Source organism: Cololabis saira, chromosome 21 (genome assembly GCF_033807715.1).
Source record: "Cololabis saira isolate AMF1-May2022 chromosome 21, fColSai1.1, whole genome shotgun sequence".
NCBI classification, from domain to species: Eukaryota; Metazoa; Chordata; class Actinopteri; order Beloniformes; family Belonidae; genus Cololabis; species Cololabis saira.
The window spans coordinates 12,107,236-12,129,241 of NC_084607.1; the positions used below are offsets into that span (position 1 = coordinate 12,107,236).

Consider the following 22,006-nt stretch of genomic DNA (forward strand, 5'->3'; position numbering starts at 1 on the left):
CTCCTGTGCATATATTTGTGACCTTTTATGAGATGAGGATACATGCATGCCTAAGTGCCTTTTCTTTTTTTTTTTGCATAGAGGTGTCCAAGCTGCGTACATTATCACTACCTTTAACAGAAAGATGCGTCAACTGGGAAATGTCAAGACTGAAATGGTCACAGAGTTTAACTCAAGCTGTGCGTGGAGGATCTTCTGGATTCGCTCAGGCTTCCACAACAGCTTTGAAGCGAGCTGACGCATCCTCCACTTCTCAGACGCAAACAGGCGCTGTCATTTCAGAGAGCCATCGCTCTCTCCCACTAACTAATTCCCTACTGGCTTCTCCGGTAGCTTCTTTTTTCATTTCTCTATGTGCTCTTTTTTGGTTTTGTTTTCATGTGTGTGCGCATGCAGGCATCACACTCTTGGTTGGTCGTCGTCACACCCTTTCTCTTCCTCATTTTGTCCACAGCTGTGGCACGCTTCATTTTCTGTTCAATTTCCATTTAAAGTCTTGTTCTTCCACCACATTTTACCTGTCTCTCCTTTTGGTGACAGCTGTGAGGGAACTCACCATGTAAACATTAGACAGACCAGCGTGCTGATAAGTATCACCACCTGGTTAAACATGGCTGAATGTGTCCGCTGGATCGCCCTGTGAAGGTCATTCTGCAGAAAAACAGATAAAAGTTGCATGACAAAAATACAGCCAAAATACTGTGAAAGAGTAAAAACAATGATGAAAGGGAGCTGATGGACAGCAGGGGGAATGTGTTTAAATAAAAAATGCAAAATGTGATAATGAATGAGATAAAAACTTCAAAGAATTGGCAGGAAATGATTGGATAGATGGATGCAGGGAGTGTTTAGAAACTCATGAATAAGTCCAAGTCATCAGTTTGAACATTTTCTGACAGATTTACCTTCATAGCAGAGTGTTTACGATAAAGCTGGAAAGCTGAAATGGGAGAAGAAGAAGGGGAATTGCATGCAAACAAAAGAAAACAGAGATGTTGAGGTGACAGCAGTGCTCAAACTGGATGGAGTCATATTGCTTCACTTACAATCATGTTCTCCAAAGCGTGTTTGGCCAGCCAGCAATTGAGAAATACAGGAATGAAGAGATTTCTAAAGGAAGGCAGAATCACCTGTCAAGAAGAAAAAAAAGATGACTTTTTTTTAATTGTCTCTTAAAGTCATGGGATCTCTATCGAGGAATGAGATTATGTAACATTATTGTCCCATCTGTGATGGTAGAGAATAAGCAGTACTCGAGTTGAGGGGGGATGAGGGGGGATGGCATCCCCCCTGAAATAAAAACGGTCAAAATCATCCCCCCTGTAAAACTGTCATCCCCCCTTTCCATCCATTATGTCATTTCATCAATGAATGTGGTTTTACTGCTATTTCATCATTTAGAGTCATCACCAGAAAAATAAGACCAAAAAAATAACTTATTTGACAATTTTCACCTGTTTCAAGTACATTTTTACTTGAAATAAGTAGTAAAATCTGCCAGTGGGAGAAGATTTATCTTCTGAATACAAGCAAAAAAACCTTGTTGCACTGGCAGATTTTTCTACTTATTTCAAGTGAAAATCTACTTGAAACAGGTGAAAATTGTTGTTTTTTCCAGTGATGAGTCTTGTTTTAAGTGTAATGAGATTTTTTTTACTAAAATGAGACATTTTAACTGGAAATAAGACAAATATTCTTGTTAAGATTATGAGTTTTTGCAGTGATCCATTTTACTTATCCTGTGAAGGACAGAGTCATATTGATAAGTTCAGAAAACTGTTTTTAATTGTTGTGTTTTGATGTATTTGATGTAAGCCCAGTGGATATTTAAAGCTTACAGAAGGCTGCATTTAACTGCTGCTATGTCATTCCTGCAGTATTTCTGCAGGTGTTTTGGTCAGTGCTATTATTTGTAATATATTATATTATTAGTAATCAGCACAAATTATCTGTCCCCATATGATAAAATCCACCATGCCCCCTGATTTTTTTTTACAACTCGAGTACTGAGAATAAGTGCCTTCCATGGGCTACCTGAGAAACCTCCATGTTGTGAGAGCTCAGTAACATTTATCTTTCCACTCACAGTGATCACGAAGGGAACGGTGCTGATCATCTCCAGTATGAACGGGACACGTAATACTTGCTCCCAAACGTTACCCTGGAAACACAAAGCGCACACCGGGGTCAGGAAACTCCATAGTCTTGCTGACCTTATGGGATTAGCATATAACAGGCCTGACTACTGAGAGTGGAAGGCGACAAATTGACCAGCTTTTGCACCGCTGAGCAGACTGGGATGTAGAAAGGGTTATACAACTCCCTTGAGCCCTTTGAAAGAGGGAGCTGAGTTACTCAAATTCCTCTAAGCCCCGCTGTTCAATTAAGATGTCAGCCACCGTTGTTTTTATGTGTCTGCTGCCTGTGTGTGGCTGACCTGGATCTGACTAGCGTAGGTGGACAGGCGCTGGCGCAGGCCATGTCCACAGGAATCAGTCAGCTCTAAATGCTAAGGCCCCCTTGCCTCCAGAGTAATCTGTGGAGTGAGCTCTTCATGGGCTTATAGTGTCAAGAACATCAAAGGGAGGGCAAACCCGTTGATGGACCGGCCCCCCACCGCCTCAACACTGGGGCCTCGTTTAAAGTCTTTCTGATCCATAACAGAACAATACGAGGAATTCTCAAGGCACCTTCCGACATCAAGAACACAAAAAAGACGCATTGGTTGAGGAAGTAAAACGTCAGTTTAGTGCCGTGTACACGCGGGAAATGTATGAAAAACAGTGTCGAGCATGTCGGATCCATCCACACCCACACACACACACACGCTGATACCAGCGCCACACGTGTGGACATCACAGCCACAGACATCACAAAAGGTTTCAGAGTGTCCACTGGGGGCCATGAGTGGCTCACCTTGTAGCTGAGATATACAAGCAACATAGTCTCTGAAAAGCTGATGAAAGCCACAAGCACCTGCAAAAAAAACACACACAGAAAAAGAGAGGGAGAGAGTAATGCACAAATTTACGGAGAGAGAGGGAGAGTAGACAGAGAGAGGAACAGAGATAGTGAGAGAGAGAAAGACCAGAGAAATTAGGAGTCACAGAGATGGAGAGCGTGGGTGGACTCAGTGGGCGTGCTGATGTTTGCGTTTCAGAGGGAACAGGTTTAAATGAAGCAAGAGACAGCCTGGTGTCTGATTTTATACATTTATATGCATATGTGTGCAATCATTCTGTTAGCGTAAATGGATGTCAAGTGCAATTATTTGAATTGTTAAAGCCTGTTAAAGCCCTGAGACGGTGTGGCATGAATTAAATTACTCAAAAACTAATAAAGGGACCACAACACATTTTGCCATGCACCTGTACACCAGTCAACCTTACATTGGCTGATGGGTGAAGTGCAAAACCTTGTTTGACTCATTACATTTCGATTTTCTGCTGTGAAACGTTGGGTACTGATATTATTGTCGCAACAGCGGCAGCAGTTCTCCCCTGAGCAGACCATTCACGGCCAGAACATGTTTGGGAACCACTTGCATGGCTCTGCAATGACTCCCCAGATCTCAAAGCGATTGCACATTTGCAGGATTCCCTGGAAAAGTAAAGCTCCCGTAGGTCATGAACTATTTTGGCTGCTGGTGGCCTTAATGTTGTGGCTGTTGGTATGGTGTCAGCATTCAAGTTAGCAGAAATGACTGTAAACAGAACACATATACATACAAACCCTATTTTCCTGTTACAGAAAAGAGTGTTAAGGATAATTAATAGATCTGACTATTATAAACCAACAAATAATCTTTTTATTAAATATAATACTTTAAAATTCCATGATATAGTAGAGCAGAAAACGGTTTTATTTGCCTTTAAAGCCCAGCAGAAACTGGTTCCAAACTACATTCAGGACCTGTTCCAGATAAAAGAAACCTGCTATGATCTGAGGGGGAAACTCATGTTTGAGATGACGACAGCAAGAACTAATATTAAAAAGAGATGGACATCAATTAAGGCTAGAGAAATTTGGAATAGTTGTAATAACAACATAAAAATGTGTAGTTCTATCTTCAAGTTTAAGGAAATGTTTAAAGAAAATACTGTAAATAAATATAAAACACTATAATTATAAAGTATACTATCTAAAACATTCTAGAATGTGAAACGTCAATTTTATATTTTGTCTTACTTATTTTTGTCTTCTTTATGTATTGTTTGTTTCCACGGAGTAAAAGTTAATGTCTCATATTTATGCTGATCATAAGAAAAAAGGGTAGGAACTATAAGCTACGGCTTCTGCCTACACCTTTTCGGCAAAATAAATGTTTTTTTTTTTTTTTTTTACCTTTTCATCTTGTTCTGCAAAAAAGTGTGTACAAGCCGAAATAAAGATTCATAACATAACATAATATAACAGGATTGGCTACACACGAGTGCATTGGTGTGTCTGACCTGCAGCGCCCACAGCGGCAGAGGTCTATCAACCCAGATGATGAGTTTCCTACAGAGAGGACAGAGCAGAGATATGGCAAGGAAGAGCAAAGATTAGACAGATGCCATCGAAATGGAAATTGCCTAAAACATCCGTCTTATGAACACAGTATCACTTAACAGGCACCATGAACACAACTCATGTCACTGCTTTAATTATGTGGTTTACAGATGAATGACAGTGTGCCCATAGTGTAGGAGAAAAGTAATATTCACTGAGTCAAATTTATGTCCATATTGAGAGAGAGGCTGTTTCTTTTTTCTCCACGGCACCCTGGGGGATAGTCATGGCTGCTTGCCATGAGTGCTATCTCCACTGATGCTATGAGTCTGCTGCCTGCAGCAGAAGCTGGCCAGCCCCTTTCCTGTCGTGCTCCTTATTCATTTGGTGCCAGAGCCTAGCCAGTGTCATTAGCCATCAATTAGATCAATAGGTCCCTGAGCAGGAGACATCACATAGCCTTGGGTCCATGTACACAGGTTTTTCTTCTGTCTCTCTTGTGGTATATCACATACTTTATATCCACTAGATCACTTTTGATTAAGCTGCCAAAGGTCCTACCTACGTACGTACTTTGTGGACAAGTAATCTATACAGCTTGTTTGTGACAAATGGATACGGATCTGTGATGCTCAACATCAACATTGAGGATTGCGTGAGTTAAGTGAAGTTGCATTGATTGCGTTATGCTGCACTTCCGACCGGTGGGCCGGGGCCGGGGATGTCAGTCCTCCAGGGTGTGCGGTTTCATGGCTTTTGTCTGCAGACAGAAGTCATCACTCCTAATTAGAGGCTTGCATGCTTACCAGTCAAACTCACTCCAGGGACGGGAGGATGCGTTTTGTTTGGTGCAGTTAACTCCTCCACCGCTGCAGGAGGGCAAGGGCCAAAAAAACCAAACAAAGCAAAAAAAAGAACATTTTTCTTTCTAAGCATCTCTCACAAAAAATTGACACTGCTCAGAGTAAATTTCAATTCAATCTCTTAATTGCATTTTCATCACACTCTCTCAGTCCTTTGATGGGATACTTTGCATGCGCTGTCATCTCATTTAATGGCCTGGTGCCCTATGACTGCGATCACATCTTCATAGCCACAGGGAAGTCAGCCTTTCTTTTCTTTTTTGCTGGCCACATAACCCACTAACACCTGGAGGCTTTTGAATGCAATGAAAAGCCCTTGAATCAGAATTTAGTCCCACATCAAATGACTGCAGCAGATGGGGGGCATTTTTCAGCTTCAGCTCTGATCAGCGTTGAAGGGAGCGCAGCACCTGGGTGCTAATTTTCCGTGAAGGGGTTGAAATCAGAGCTGATTTTATTAACACAGGTTTATTGATCACATTTCCTCATGAAGATGCTCTGAAAATGAAGCAACTCATAGACAAAATATATTAAAAAAAAGCCCATAGCTGATACATTTTGCCTCCTAACTAAGATAGCAAGCGGTTTACTCTCACTCCCACTGTCTACGCTGACTACTGTGGTCCAGTCAGATGTAATAAACAAACCACACAGTCATAATGATCAGAAACTGTAATTAGTTCTCATAGAAACGCTTGCCCTTTTCATAGTAGTGGTTACTGGATATAACGCCAGTTTTGTATATTATACTCCTCTGCATACTTTAATCCGCTAGCTAAACTTGCTTAAAAAGATAAATACTTTTCTCTCACCAGTCCTGTCTCTCCTCTTGGGGATTGTCAAGCAGGACTCGGACAATGTAGAGAAGGCAGCTCAATACTTTTAGAGAAAAGTTAAACATTCGCACTCGCAGACCTGCAGTCCAAAGAGAAGATTCAGAATTTGTGAGAAAAAAAAGACAAACACACTTTTGCTAAATCAAGTAAAAATCAAGCCTGATTGTGACTAAATTTCAGTTTTAGAGGTATTGGGAAACTTTTCATCGTAATCTCCACACGGACATGTAAGGTGGTTGCAAAGAGCGAACAAGCTCAACAACAGGTGATGAAAGACACTGCAAGAATAACAACACTTTACACACTAACGTGAAAGTGAGAGAAACCTGTACAGAAACAGTGACAGCATGCTGGAAAACTCATAGCTGATTGCAGAGAAAGCAGGACTCCAAGTAACTCACTGGATCTTTGGTTTTTGATGAAGAAAAGCTTGAGGCGCTCTTTGAATGTGTTTTCATTCACGTAGAACTCCACTTGGACCCTAGCAGAGGGAAGAGAGATGGACAGAGTCAGATACAAGGATGCTGAAGGTGCTGGGGGTGGGGGTTCAGATTAGGGTTGCCACCCGTCCCGTAAAATACGGAATTGTCCTTTATTTGAGAAAAAAATGTTGCGTCCCGTAATTGAACTAATATGGGATGCGATTTGTCCCGTATTTTCATTAATTTTTACACCATATTCTAGTTGAATTATTGAAATAAATTAACTTTTACACCATATTCTAGTTGAATTATTGAAACAAGTTAACTTTTACACCATATTCTAGTTGAATTATTGAAATAAGTTAACTTTTACACCATATTCTAGTTGAATTATTGAAATAAGTTAACTTTTACACCATATTCTAGTTGAATTATTGAAATAAATTAACTTTTACACCATATTCTAGTTGAATTATTGAAATAAATTAACTTTTACACCATATTCTTCACCTGTAGGCTATATTATACATCTGGGCTGATGTGGACATACGTAGCATAGGAGGCTATTTCAGTTGCTATATGGTTGTCTGTCTCTACAGTCATGAAAGTTCAATGCTATTAAAGCATTTTCATATAAAATAAACACATTTTTATTCAGTTTAGAAGTTTTAGGGCTTTTTTTTTGGCTCCTGCGCTGCTGAAATCAGGGCGTCCCTTATTTCTATTTCTGAAAGGTGGCAACCCTAGTTCAGATGCCTGAGGAGTTAAAATACTTATTTTATAGTCACGTCGAGAAACAGAGGTGTGGAAACCAGTGGAGGACTCGAGATAAGACCAGAATAAAGGTGGGGAGGAGAAAGTGTACACTGGAGGAAATTGAACATGGAAAAAGGTGATAATGATTATTTGAACACAGAAAAATATGGAAATAAGACGGGGTGGCTGGCTGCGTAAAAGACAAATGGCTTGTGGAGGAAATGGTGTTCCTGCTTGTCCGCTGCCCATAGGCCCAGACAGCTCTAGTCAGTCTCGTTATCTCCACTGATTAAATATAAAGCAACAAATTACTTCCCTCTGATGTTTCTGCTGAACATGGGAGGCCATAATTACTGCTCTTTCTGCCTTTTCAGTCCAATACTTTCCTCTCGGAGCGATGCATATACCCTCTCACACACACAACCGCTCTGTACAAATACAGTCCAAATAAACCCCCCACACAACCGGCCACCAGGTCATTTGTTAAACTAGAACTGTCTTATGCCCTCCTGGTACAGAGATATGATGGAAATGACATAAAGAAACTCCTGTGGCAGCTCCTACAAGTGCTTTCGCGCTTCCGTGCTTCCACATGAGCGTCTTTAAGAGGGAATTCTCAGTAGCGCTTCTTTCATCCGATGGAAAGAAGAGTGATGGCTCAGGGGCAGAGATGAAATGCGTCCAACCTGACACGCTCGCGTTCTCACAGAACACAGACAGATGAAAGAGAAGCAGAACAAGTGCAGTCTATTCTCTTGTCTAGAGGAAGAGAAAAGATGGCAGTGGGGTGGAGGAAAGGAGGGATGAGGAGGGTGGGGTCTTCCCCGGGTTGTAGAGTGACGCTACACCAACAACCCACATGGTCTAATGAACACAGTGCAAAACCAAATTGTCACACCTTCCAAAGCAAACATTTGGTGGTGGCGGTGGTGGTGCAGCACCTGCTGTAGTGGGGGTAACTTTCCTCTTTGTTACTATGGCAACACAGAATCCGTTGTCTTCTCCCTCCCTCTCACAAGAGCAGATGTGTGCCGACACACACTTGTGAATATGTGCTCAGCCATTGGAGCCGACGGCCCTGCTGCAGCTCGGCGGCTCGCTTGGCTCTGAGCAGGCTGCTGACAGTGATGCCTCCGAACAGAGATGAAGAAAATGCAAACGCACACACATCTGCTCAGCCCCCAGACTGCAGCCATCCAGGTGTGTGCAGTTGGACCTCAGTGATTAAAATTAACACCATTTTTTTTTAATACGGTAAAAAGTAACAAAAAAAACAAAAGACTATAGCTCAAAATTTCAACAGATAAGTAGGCTACATCTTGACATTTTTATCAAAAACTTCACATCCACTCAATACTTATAATAACTCTGCTTTAATCTAATTTATTCATTTTCTTTGTTTTAATTATCTTTTTCTGGAACAATCCAGTATATAATCAAAGGTTGCTTTTTTTTCAAAAGAGAACCCAGCTGACATGTTGAACTTCACTTCTAAAATGATATAAATATATATATATTATGCCCATCGGGGATAAATAAAGTTTTTCTGAATCTGAATCTGAATCTGAATCTGAATATATTAGTGTCACGTGTTGCACCCCCCCCCCCAAAGGTTTTCCTATTTACTTTCATCTGAGTTGTTAAAGACAGTTTATTCCTGGATGTTTATAATTGCCTGAAGATATCTTAGGTGAGATATGTGCTTAAATGCAGCCTTGCATGTTCTCCTTCACTCCTGAAAGCCTCTTCAAACTCAGAGGAAAGGCTGTGACGACTTCTCAGGGGAAGATCATTTCATAGGTCATTTTGTTCTCAGATGTGTGAGGGAGCTGTTCCACAACAAAACAGAGGATGAAAGCCTTAGTGGAAATATAGTCCAATAAAGAGCTGAGCTGTGGGACAGGTTGAGACAGGTGATGTTTAATCCAGAGGGGAGATTGATGGAGAAAAACCTTTTAAAAACCCATAAAGAGCATATTTTCAAAACAAAACATCCACAAACACATCAATGGTACCTCTGGGTAGTAGCCAAACACCCAGGCCTTTTAAAGCTTCTAAAGAGAAAAAGGAAAATAAATATAAAGAAAACACTTGAAAGAAAAGGATTTGGGCATATTTTGTTGAAAGTAACACAAGTCAGTGAATTATGAAACAACTGCGTGCATCGCGGCTCTCAAAGGAGAGCCCTTCAAGTTGGCTCCTTCTGATCATCTTCTGTGCTACTGATCCAAAATAAATGTCCATTTATCCATCTATGCAGGCATCCATTTGCAGTCCTTGCTTCATCCTTTTCAGGAATGTGAGGACAGCTAGACCCTATCCCAGCTGAGACTATGCAAAAGGCAGGGACCTGCACAGGGCATCAGGGCAAGAACATTTATCAGAGTCATGGAATAGGGACATTAATAATGAACTCAATTGGCTTCAATGGAAAAAAAGAAATTCCAGATTTAACAGCAGGAAACAAGATAACTGGAAGGTTAAAAGGATGTAAATCCTGAGCCTGTAGTGAAGACTCATTTACGCGTACAAGTGTGGAAAGGAGACTGATAAGATGGACAAAATAAGCAGACAGACGGACAGAAGGACAGAGACATGCGGGGGTGGATTTTAGGCAGAGAGAGAGGGAGATTATGAACCTCATTCAGCTGCTGATTTCACTATCATGGTACTTCATAATGATACAGCAGTATTGACAAAGTAGAAAAGCCAAAGAAACCCAAATCAAAGTGTGCAGATTACCACAGCATCAAGACAACAATTTCAATTGCTCCGAGTTGTAGAGATGATGATCTCTAATCTCAACAATGTGAAATGATTATTATGTTTAATTTTCAAAAGCAAGGTAAAACTGATTAAACATATAATTTTCCTCTTCGATACAACTGGTTTTATGATTGCTCTTTGATTTCCAGGTAGAACGAATGAATGCTAAAGAAATTGCCCTGGATACCAATAGATACCAATGGATACCAATGGATACCAATGGATACGGCATCCAAAGAGACAAAGCATGTGACGAATGCGGAGCAACAGACTAGACTACCCCAAATGGCTGACTGTTGTCAGTTTTGCAGCAAAAACTGCAAAAACCCTGCTCCTGTGCAAGTGTGACTGGTTTGGTCGTTCTGCACTGATGGAAATGGCTGTTAATAGAAGGGGTACAAGACCATTTCTCACAAGAAAAGTTTCACAAAGTGAATCGGTAAGGGTGGCCAGGCTGGCCTGGCTGGCTGCTGATACAATGGGCTCTTGTTTGGGTGCAGCAGGTATACAGAATATAAGAATATCAAGCTTTTAAGCTCACGTTCATATTCTGAATTTAGAAAATAATAATAATAAAAAAACAACCAACAAAGGACCTATATGACTTTAACACTTAAAACCCAATTCTTGACATCAGGAGTTGGTGTTGTCGGATCCATATGCAGAAGACCACCACTATGCAGGAGTGGCAAACATAAGTCCTTTATTTAAGAAAAAGCACCGTTTGACAGGAACCGAGAAAGTAACAAAACAAAAAAAAAACAACCTCCACAAACAGAACACAGATGAACATAAAGAGGACGAACACAGCCAGGAAGACCCATATATGCCCCAGCAAGTGGTGAAGGAACAGCAAGATTATTGCCATTTCTCAATATGTGTTCTTGTCGTAGACTGCATAAAACAATGGAACATTAGGTCACGTGTCCCATTGGTTTCTGAAGAGCTGTTTTGAACCCCATTTTCCTTTGTACGGGGGCCGGGGCGCAGCCATGTCTCTCTAGAACCCAACAGGACTTCCCAAGTCATTTGGAGCCAATCAAATCAGCCTATCCCCTGAGCAGAAAACATGGTGATGACAGAGCCATCAGAGCCATCGGCTTTGGCATCGACAGTTATAGATTCTGTTTCTTCCAAAACTGACATAAGATGACACTCAAATCATTCCTTTGCACTTTAAATGTATTTGCTGTTTTGCTGACAGGCTACAGCAAACGTTTTATTTACTCTAATACACGATACACTCCCGTTGACTTGTTTCTGTGGCTCTGATTCTTTTGCTCTGATTAATCATAGCACTAACCAACTGCATGCAAAGGCAGTGTGATAAGCAACTGCTGGTGGATCCTTTTCAGACCCTAAATCTTTCTAGATGTGAGTCTGATCTATTCTAAGTATTTTGCATACTTCAGTCATTTACTGTGATTTTTCACTAATAATGTTTAGGAGTGATGGGTGTCAAAGTACCTATATTGAAAATACATAACATTTAAAAATATTGCCAAAATACTCAATATATGTTTCTCAGAAATAAATGATTAATTTCAGAAGATTAGATCATAAAGTTAAACAACTAAAAATGCTTTTAATCTTTTAAGGAGACTGACATAAGAGCAACAATATGAATATGTGGGTGTTCCCATTATGTGATTCTGGACAGTCACTCAATGAAGAAATGTTGATCACTGTAATAATCAGACCATAAAGAAGAGCAGATCAATTCTATGAACCATAAAAGAAGAAAATAAACAGCACATCCCCTCAGAGCTGCTTTAACATCACGAGATAGGCAAGGTGAACAGCTGAAAGGACAGTTTGTCCCTGACCCAGATAAACGAGTCACACACAAGACAGCATTGGTAGCAGGTGGGGAAAAAAGGAGGCTGTGTGTACGTGTACCTCTGCTCAAGAAAAATCTATTTATTTTACTAAAAGGCCAAACAGTTTTCTTTTTATTGGTGAACAGAACAAGAGTTCATTCTGACTGAAGCGTCAGAAGAAATGAATAGCGTTCTCAAATGTCACTTGTCGCTGTCATGAGACTGATTTTTACACTTCAACAAAGCGGGCAAGTACTTTCATAATAACACAATTATGACAGAGGCTTCTAAAGAGCCTCTAAATCTCTGCATCTTTTAATGAGTGTATGACTAAGGAAAGAGAACGACCTCTCTCATGGATGATTTACTACGCTGACACATACATATTTCCACTGTCTCCAACCGTTGCTCTTAGGATCCCTCTAGCCACAAGTGTTTACAAAAAGAAAGTCTGTTTTCTATAATATAGCAGCCACATGTACACATGTAGCCTACAGTATAGCTTTTCCTTGAACCACCATCCACAAATGACATTTTTCCATACGTCATCAGCTGAAATGCTTGTGTCGTCGCCTCTGCACGCTGATGTAAGCAGCCTGGCCTCACCCTTTCTGGAGCTAATCAATCATTTTAATGCTTGTTTGTGTTTATGGGAGGATCTGCCGACATGTTACTGCAGTCTCCTTTGTTAATCAAGAAACAGTAAAGAACATAACTGACTGAGAAGAAAACAGCTTCTTTTAGCCGTTGAACGAACAGAGAAGCATCGCTTGGGCCTTTTACCCCCTAAAATGTCCTTATCATAAAACTAATATGCTTTCACTTGGTGCAAAGCTCTGTTAAAAATCCTTCAGATATATTATTTTTTCCCTATACCTTGGGATTGCATTAGATTCTTATATTCACAATTAGGGGTGGGTATTGGGAAGGACCTCACGATACGATACGCATCACGATACTTGAGCCACGATACGATACACATTGCGATATCCCGATTATGCGATATCCCGATTATTATATTCTACACCGAAAAATTTAAAAATGCATTACACATCTTAAAATCCAAGTTGTATATATGTACATCAGGTGATAGTGATAATTAATTGGACAGACTGAGTCAAAACAATGTAATTCAAACTTTCCATTTTAATTATGCAACATATTTGCATGAAAAAACACACTGAAACACAATGAAAAGTGCAGTGTGCATTATTCTTAGATACAAAATACTCAAAATAAAATGCAGTGTCTCACCCACACTGAAATTGAAATCACAAAAATACAGTACAGCTAGGGGTGGGCAAAAATATTGATACAGCAATATATCGCGATACATACATTGAATATCGATATCGTATCGGGAGACTATGTATCGCGATATATTGCCGTATCGATATTTTTGCCCACCCCTATTCACAATCCATAATCTGAATAGCTTGAGAGATTCATCTTATCTCACAGTAGTCTTTGGCTTACCTTTTTGATAATGAGGTTCAATGCAAAACTACTGAAACGTGAGATGAATCGTACCTGTTTAAACCCTTGAGAAGGATTAATAACCCGTGTGAACAAGGTTTACAAAGTTTAAGAGAGATGGAATCGGTGTGTCTGTAAAACCCCAAACACTTTGACGCAGTAGCTCCCTGCCCACCACCCTGATGCTTGGAGCCTTCCAGATACATAGCACATTGCAAGAACTCAAAAGTGGCCAAACAAAGGCTTTTTAGCCCCTTGGCTGTACAACTATTCACAGCAAGAAGGCACAAAGGTGTTGACAGTACTCATATAAAAGTGGAAGGCTGACTAGAGAATTTAATATCTAGCTTATTAATGCCCAATGGCAGCAAAAGATGCCCTAAAAATAAAAGGAGTGTGAGCCTGTGAGATCAGCAACAAACCCTGCACAGGCAGCCTGTAGTGACGGCTATGGAGATGCTGCAGGCACCGTCAGGTGTGGCAGTGCAGGGATTTGTGGGAGGCCATTTCCTGGTCTGACTGTGGGGTTAATGCTGGTTTTTCTGTGTTCTGTTATTATCAGGTCAATATTCTATGCAGTTCTTGGTAAACTTATCAGGTTGTGTTGTATTTATATAAGTGAAATGGGAAGGGAGGGCGACGACCCCTCTGGGGTACTTTTTTGGTATCTTCACTGTCTCTAAATAGAATCGCACTTCTGGGATCTCCAAAGTAGTCTCAGCTGTTCAATTACTCAACATTACCGCATGGCTACACTACTGTTTGTGATTAGTCTAGCTTTGGAGGTACAGTAGTCATCAGAAGCTGGGTAGACTGTGGTCATTAAGGGATGGATAGACATGATATGTAACGATACTCAGATAGGCTATGGCATTTCCACCATGCTGAGTTGGCACAAAGCGTTCCAAGAAAATATCTCCCACACCATTTTACCACCACCACCAGCAGGATGGATGCTTTTATGTTGTTTACTCAAACTCAGATCCTCCAACGTGTTGCACGCTAAGAGATGGTATTCTGCATACCTTGGTTGTAACAAGGGGTAAGTTGAGTTACTTTTGCCTGTCTACTACCTCAAACCAGTCTTCCTATTCTCTTCTCATCTCTAACATCAACTAGGCATTGTCATCCAGACGTTTGCGGCTCACTGGATATTTTCTCTTTTTCTGACCATTCTCTCTAAACCCTTGAAATGGTTGTGACCCAGTAGATCAGCAGTTTCTAAAACACTCAGACAAACTCATCTGCCACCAAGAACCATGCCACGTTCAAATTAACTTAAATCTGTCTTGACCGTTTGTAGATGCCTACATCCATGTGATTGGCTGATAAGGTATTTGCGTGTACCTATATAAATAAGTATTTGATGAGTGTATATCAATGCTGTAGCTAGGAGGAAAAAGAGTACAAACTACAACAAAATCTCACTATGAATGTGAGCCTCCTATAACCCCGCCCCCCTCCCCCCATTTCTCTGCATGACATTGTTTGTTCTTAAAAGGACCTGTCTTTAATTTTCACCCCTACATTCAACCTTTCCTATTTGACAACAATAATTACGATGCCATTTTTAGATGCTGGTGCTCTTTATTTTTTCTAAAGACCAAGCTTCCCATCAACCATGCAGGTCTCTCAATTATTTTTCATTAGCAAGTGGGTTGGTGTTTTTAGGTAGACTTCAGTATATGTATATTTTCCGGTAACATCATTAACAATACATGGAAAAGATTTGTGAAGGAGGTTAAGAGGTGTCCTTTTTCTCATCTGGAAATCAAATCTCACAAGTGTCTGCGTTCATCATGTGCAGTGAATATTTAAAAGTCTCTTTGGTAGCTCAGGTTTTCCAGAAATTATATTACAGCCATGATTCAATTTCTCTGGACTTTAGATTTCCAGAGTGTAACAAGATTGAAAGAAAAACAAATCTCTATGAAGCATACGAAAAAATAACATGAATATTCAAGACATTAATTCCCAACCGGAAACATGCTGATGATTGGTCGGGGGCCCTTTGAATGTGTTTTCAATCTACAGAGCATGCCCTCTCTTCCAGATGCACAGACAACTGTTCTACAGCTGGATGTTGGTGGAATTCTTCTTCTACCAGCTGCACCAAAACTAAATGGTGAATGGAAAACATAATTCTACGGCGTCCAGTTCTTAACAACTGAGATCTCCAATGTGCTTCTGCAGCTGCTAATCTCTGGTGCCTTACAAGCGCACATCTACATGTGATATCAGATCAGCGTTCCCCTATTCTGGTCCTCGAGGGCCACTGTCCTGCATGTTCTAGCTATTTCCTTACTCCAAAATGACTGATTCAAATAACTGGCTCAACATCAGCTTGTCATCACGGTCTGAATCTAAAATCTAGGATATATAATCTAAAATACATAGGAAATGTTGAAAGTGAGACATTTTATCTGTGCATGAAACATATTAGCTCATTATGTATTTAATGGCAGCCACACATCTAAAAAATCTGTGACATGGGCAACAAAAGGCTGAAAAAGAAAGTGGGACTAAAAAGAAACACCTAGAGGAATATCTTGCAACTGATTAGCTTAACTAGCAACAGGTCAGCGACATAGGTGGGCATCTTAGAGACGCAGTTTCTCAGAAATAAAGACAGGCACAGATTCACCAGTATGAGAAAAGCTGCATCTAAAAATTGTAAATCAATTTTAGAACACTGTTCTCGAGCATAAAGCTTTGCTTATCTCACGATCTATGGTATTTAAAATTACAAGAACCTGGAGAAATCTGTGCACAAAGGGTGGGGGTGAAACTTCAGGAGTGGCGAGGGATATGGGCGGATACTTGTTCTGAAAACAGGCATTTAAATCCCTGCATGGCCTCAGGGACACATCCAGAAATCAAGTTCAATCAAGTAAAAACTTTATCATGCCAAGAAAAGCCACATGTGAACATGACTGATAAATGCTGACATGTTTCCCTGACCAAAGCTAATTTAAAATAGACCGTGACAAAGTGGAACACTGTTTCATCAAGACACAATCAAAATTTTAAACTGAGAGAAGAGGGACGATCTAGCTTGTTATCAGTTCAAACACATCTGGTGCATTATTGCACATGGAATGGGCACCTTGCACATCTGGAAAGGAATCGGGAAAATGTCTTTGTCAGTGGAGGCCTTACATCTATTGTATGGTTTTCAAAAACATGACTTTGTAGTAGAAATTACACCTCCAGGTACTGAACCGGTCTGCCTGCGACCCAGACCTTTTGCCACTGAAAACATGTGTTGTGTCATTGTATGAAAAATATAACAAAAAAGATCCCGGACTGTTGAGCAGCTTTAATCCCATACTAGACAAGAATTTGGTTATATCCTCTTCCACAACTCTAGCAAAAGGCTTTCTCACCAGCCAGATGTGCTGCATATGTACTGTTATAAAAAAAAGTCAGGATGCAGTCAGGACGTCTCCCTGTCCCAACTTTGAGACATGTTGCTGCCATACTATTCAAGATTACCTCTCAATTTCTTTTTATTATGTTACATTCCTCAGTATAAGTAGGTAATATATTTTCTCTGTTTTTATCACTAAAGTATGAGTTTATGAGATTTGCAAATGGCTGCCTTCTGTTCTTATTACCACTTTACAATATGTCCTGACTGTTTTTTGGATTGGGTTGTAGTTTGAGGTGCAGCGAGTGTAGGAATTATACTAATAATAATTAAAAAAAAAGATGACTTAGTCCAGCTGTTGCTGGTGTTTTTCAACTGTGCACCTTTATTCTTTGGTACTTCATCTTCTTTATGACTAATCTTGTTGTTAAATGGTTCCCAATTCCAATTAACTCTCAACCAAAAAGTATTTTGACCATCTTCATTTCTGAAAGCTTTGTGCTCTTTCCTCTGCATCAAAAATCCCAAATGTGTTCTGTGTACGGTGTAATTGATCAAGACAGACGGTATGCACTATCAAACAAGAGCCGTAACTCAAAATAAAAGAAAAGATTGAAAGGGTGGAGGAGGAGGGGTGTGATCTCCTAAATTCCTAATTGACTTCTGTTTTCATTCATCCAATCTCTATTTTCATTTTGTTCACTCTAATACGGTACTGCTTCATTAAGGATTAAAATGACTTAATTAAAATTGGAAAACAGCATGAACAGGTGTTGAAGTAAAAAACACCATTCATTCTCAGAAGCTTCATCCGCATTTTCCACACATGTGCCCCACAAATGTTTTGTTGCAAGCTAAAGGAACCCCTCGGGCCCAGATGTGATGCTTTGGTCATACTTCGTTCAAAAGTGGCCTCCTGGCCAATCTTCAGTGTGTGATGAGTAGAAATGGGCTGGAATATTTGCAATATTGACTGATTGTGCTTTTCACTACCCTCAATAAATTAAGACTTGATAGGAGGAACTAATTCAGGTTCCTGGGACTGCACCTGGATGATAACCTGACCTGGTAAACCAACACTAGTGTGCTGATCAGGAAGGCACAGCAGCGCCTCAACTTGCTGAAGCTGCTGAAAAGCAAAGCCCTGGCCAAGGAGCTGCTGCTGTCCTTCTACAGACGCTCCATTGAAAGTGAACTGGGCTACTACTGTACATCCCAGTGGGGTTTCCCAGCTGTACAGCTCAGAAGAAGACAGCGCTCCAGAGGATCCTCACCACTGTAGGAAAGATCATCTGCTGCACTCTCCTTTCCTTAGAGGAGCTGTACAGGTCCCGCTGCCGCAACAAGGCCTGCAGCATCCTGCAGGACTCATCCCAACCAGCAAATAACCTGTTCCAGCTGTTACTCTCCGGAAGGAGGTTCAGGACAATAAAAGCAAGAACAAGCAGGCTGAAAACAACACAAACCCCTGTGCTGGTGCGGTGATAAATAAACATAAATAATCAACCCCACCCAGCAACAAGTGCAATATTTCTCCTGTGCAATATTTAAATGTTGAAGGCACATTTCTTTTTATTTTCTTGGGTGTATGTATATATAAATACTTATTTTTATATAGTATTGTGAATACCTTTTTTCACGCTTGTTCTGGCACTGAATTAATCTGCGCACAGGTTTCTTTGTACTCTCGTACAATGACAATAAAGATTCTGATTTTGAGGAGTTAAGAAGGAAGCAAAAAAGAAAAGTAGACATACTGAGGCAAAGATTGGAGGAGAAAAGATGTGGAGGCGACAATAAGAAATTGTTTTAAGGACAAAAGCCTGTAATTTGTATGGTAATCCTGGAAGGCTCCCACAAAGGCTGTCTATTGTGGAACTGTGGAGTCTCTGTGGCATTTCTCTTCAATTTTAGCACATTATTCAAACAGGTGGAGGTGTGATGGGAGTTATATGTAGGTTGATACGGTCTTTGGGCTCTGAAATGAATTGTACATTGCTCTGCAAAGCCAAGACATTGGGATGCATCAGGGACAGAAGAAGAAAGGGCTCAGGCTAAATCACAGATTTTCTATTAATGACTTGCCAAATGCTGGAATCGACAATCAGCCAAAAAGAACATCACCTTCAGGCATTTATAGCAAATAGTGTTGCAAAAAACAGATACCTCATCTAACTAGCAAAATTTTTATTAGCCTGTACAAGATGTGTATTTAATTATTTAGTCATCTGGCATTTTCTCAAAGCAGAAGCCTCTGACTCACTACCAAAAATTATAAATGGTGCTGGTGTGATCAGCGCAGGCAGCAAAGTGTTCCTATTTCTCCATTCCTAAAACATTTCTGTAACAGAGGGACACATATTTACATACTGATCGGTTACGAAAAACAACCTCAATCAAAGTTATGAGCTGGATTTGCTGCAGATATGCATAATTGGCTGCTATAACCAAACTTCAGGAGCAGATCTCTATTCACATTCTGGTTTCCGTGTCCAAAGAGACAGCTGGGCCAATATGAATGTTGTTTTTTTCATTTTCTAAGAAAATGAAACCAGTCCCATTCGATCCTGAAATGCCAATTGGAATCTGTTTGCAGTCCTGCATGTTTAATTCAAAATAATGAACATAAAAAAACACAGGCAGATGTGAACAAAGGAATCGTGAACTGCAGATACAAGTAATTACCCAATCAACAGAGTGTTGTAAATAAATTATTCAATCAACTTTAATCTTTGAAAATCTGAGCTGGAAATGTCTTAAAGGCTTTTGAATAGCTACAGTAAATGTGTTACACCAGGATTGAAGAGAGGTCTTGAAATAGGTAAAAGAATAGTTTTGGAGGCGGTTCAATCAAAAGGGAGGAAAGACAGAGTATGAGTGCATGTTGAATATGACACATGCCAATGTACATACATCTACAGACTCAGACGGGTGAGAAAGATGACAGGAGAGTCTCTTTTTCCCATGCAGAGCAGAGACATTGGTAAAGAAGATCCAGTCATGCATCAATGCTGTATGTTACGCTTCTTATGTTTGAGCTAGAATCTGGAAAAAAAAACTGTATGAAGCAATCTGAGGACTCAGACTAAATAAGATGCCAGAAAAGTGGTAAGGATTCCCCTGCACTGATGGACCATGGTAGATAAACTCTGTGTGATTCAGCTGTAATTAAGTCCCTGTCACTATCAATCACAGCTCTCGCTTTCCTTGTAATCAGTCAATTTCATAGCCACCATTACTCCCCAGGCACTGAGATCAACATATTGAGCCTCTGCTCATATGCTCGTCCTTCTCCACCAATGTACCAACATTCATGGCTGAAAGCATTCTTGCATCTGGATTAACAGCTGCAAGCTCACATAGGTCTATCCAGAAAGTGCCAAACACAAACATTAGAGACATGAATACGTAAATTATTCAGTTTAGAATATTGAGCTATTATCTAACCATGAAAAATAAACACTTTTAACATAAATGCTTCACAATATTTAAATAATCCATTGAGTCGTTCTTCTGAGCGAATTTGCTCTCAGCTTCCAGTGGTTTGAGGGTCTTTTCACAAGTACCGCCTGTGTCAAATACCCATGCAGGACTTCAGTGCGATTCATATCTGGACTTTGATGAAGTCATTTCATAGACCCCCATTTCTTCCTTCTGAGCCACTATTCCAGGGGTTTGCTTGTGCTGAAGGTCATCATATCATTGAATAGTTTACTTCCAGTTTAACTTTAAATTTCAAACATAAGACCTCACATAACATTGCATAATTCCAAGTAAAATCTCACATAATCTATCCAGTCTCTGAGGCGACAAAGCAACCACCAGCTGGTATGAGTTTCCTCTTCTCTCTGCACCACACACGTCGACACTTACAGTGACTTAACAAGTGCAAAACTGCTGTTTGCAAACCAAGAAAGTGCAGCTTTGCTCCAATATTCTTTTTATAAGTGCAAAAGTTATTTTTCCTGGCATATCTCCCATGAAGGTCAATCTTTGCACCATCCATTTCTTTTTGTAGCCATGTGAACTATGTACTTTCAGCAGATCTTGTGATGGAGGTTTGAGGTTCTGTTTCTTCCACTCTTCTTTCTGCCATTGCTCTGAATTTGAAATCTAGATAATTTGTCAGCAATGTTCCTTGGTGAGGAATTACTTAGACCAAATAATGTGTGTCTCTTTTTAAACGTCTGGCTTGAGGCAACAAAACAAATGTTCAATTCCTATACTAAATTATTAACTATGGAAATGGCAACAAAATACCAAGTTGTTTGATACATCATCATTTATATTAACCACTCTTTCAAAGATTGTCCAATACAAGCTTGTACGTAAATGGGGAAAAAGTCAGCTATTTCAACAGTGTTGCTTTTATTAATGTGGTGGGTGTCTAAATACTTAGAAATAAAGACACAGTCCACATCAGAGCATTTGACTTCTACAGCCCAGAAGTGAAATTTGCCAGGGATCTCTGTAAAACAGCCATCTACACCCCGTGTTTACAATGTGTCACAATACATCTGTTGCATCGACAGTCAGATAATCTTCTCCAACTGTTTCAACGGCCCCCCCAAAAGCCACACTTTCCACTATTCAACCCATTGTTGTTTCTACAATATGAATTTGGTGAAATCATCCATGTTGTCATCAGTTTATCTTCTCCCTTTCCTCTTCAAAAATGATGAGATAACAGTAGTATCAGGATCGTTCTGTGTCTCATGGACTTCCAAGAAGCAAGCAGCATAACCTCTATAATCGGGTGATTGAGGTCACGCTGCACTGAAACATTAGTCCTTGGTCAATAGCTGGAAAATTATGGGGGGGCAAAGGAGCACGGCCAGAGAGAGCAGACCTGTTTTAGCTTAAACTGAGCAGCCTGCAAACCTTTTACAGGTCAGGGATGAAATTGTCTTCATGATAGTGTTTTTTTTATCACTTGAAAGGAAACGACTAAATCTTTTGTCCTTTTAGCATGTCATGAACAATATACAAGACCTGTGTCTCGGTTGTAAAAGCTACCAATGTTCGGACATGTCTGGTTGTTTCTTCTAAGCTTTCTATTGCAAGTTCCCCCAATTATCTGATTTGAAACACCCACTCAAGTCCACAAGTCCACAAGGGCTTCAATTCCACCTAGCAACAAGAGACTTGATACATGAAATGGAGGTTAAAATGTTCCATTTGGAAGGATGAAATGAGCAAATTAAGT

General features: G+C 40.2%; 1 protein-coding gene across 1 annotated transcript in view; it reads right to left on the reverse strand.

Moving 5' to 3' along the window:
- kcnt2b (potassium sodium-activated channel subfamily T member 2b) overlaps window positions 1-22,006 on the reverse strand; it is a 46,706-nt gene that overhangs the window by 23,545 nt on the left and 1,155 nt on the right. Inside the window, exons 2-9 of the mRNA XM_061711714.1 lie at window positions 6,592-6,671; window positions 6,167-6,269; window positions 5,298-5,360; window positions 4,452-4,500; window positions 2,917-2,976; window positions 2,087-2,161; window positions 1,047-1,130; window positions 557-651 (exon numbers count right to left, since the gene is read on the reverse strand). Coding sequence (XP_061567698.1) covers window positions 557-651; window positions 1,047-1,130; window positions 2,087-2,161; window positions 2,917-2,976; window positions 4,452-4,500; window positions 5,298-5,360; window positions 6,167-6,269; window positions 6,592-6,671 — 609 coding nt within the window. The remainder of the gene's footprint in view (window positions 1-556; window positions 652-1,046; window positions 1,131-2,086; window positions 2,162-2,916; window positions 2,977-4,451; window positions 4,501-5,297; window positions 5,361-6,166; window positions 6,270-6,591; window positions 6,672-22,006) is intronic.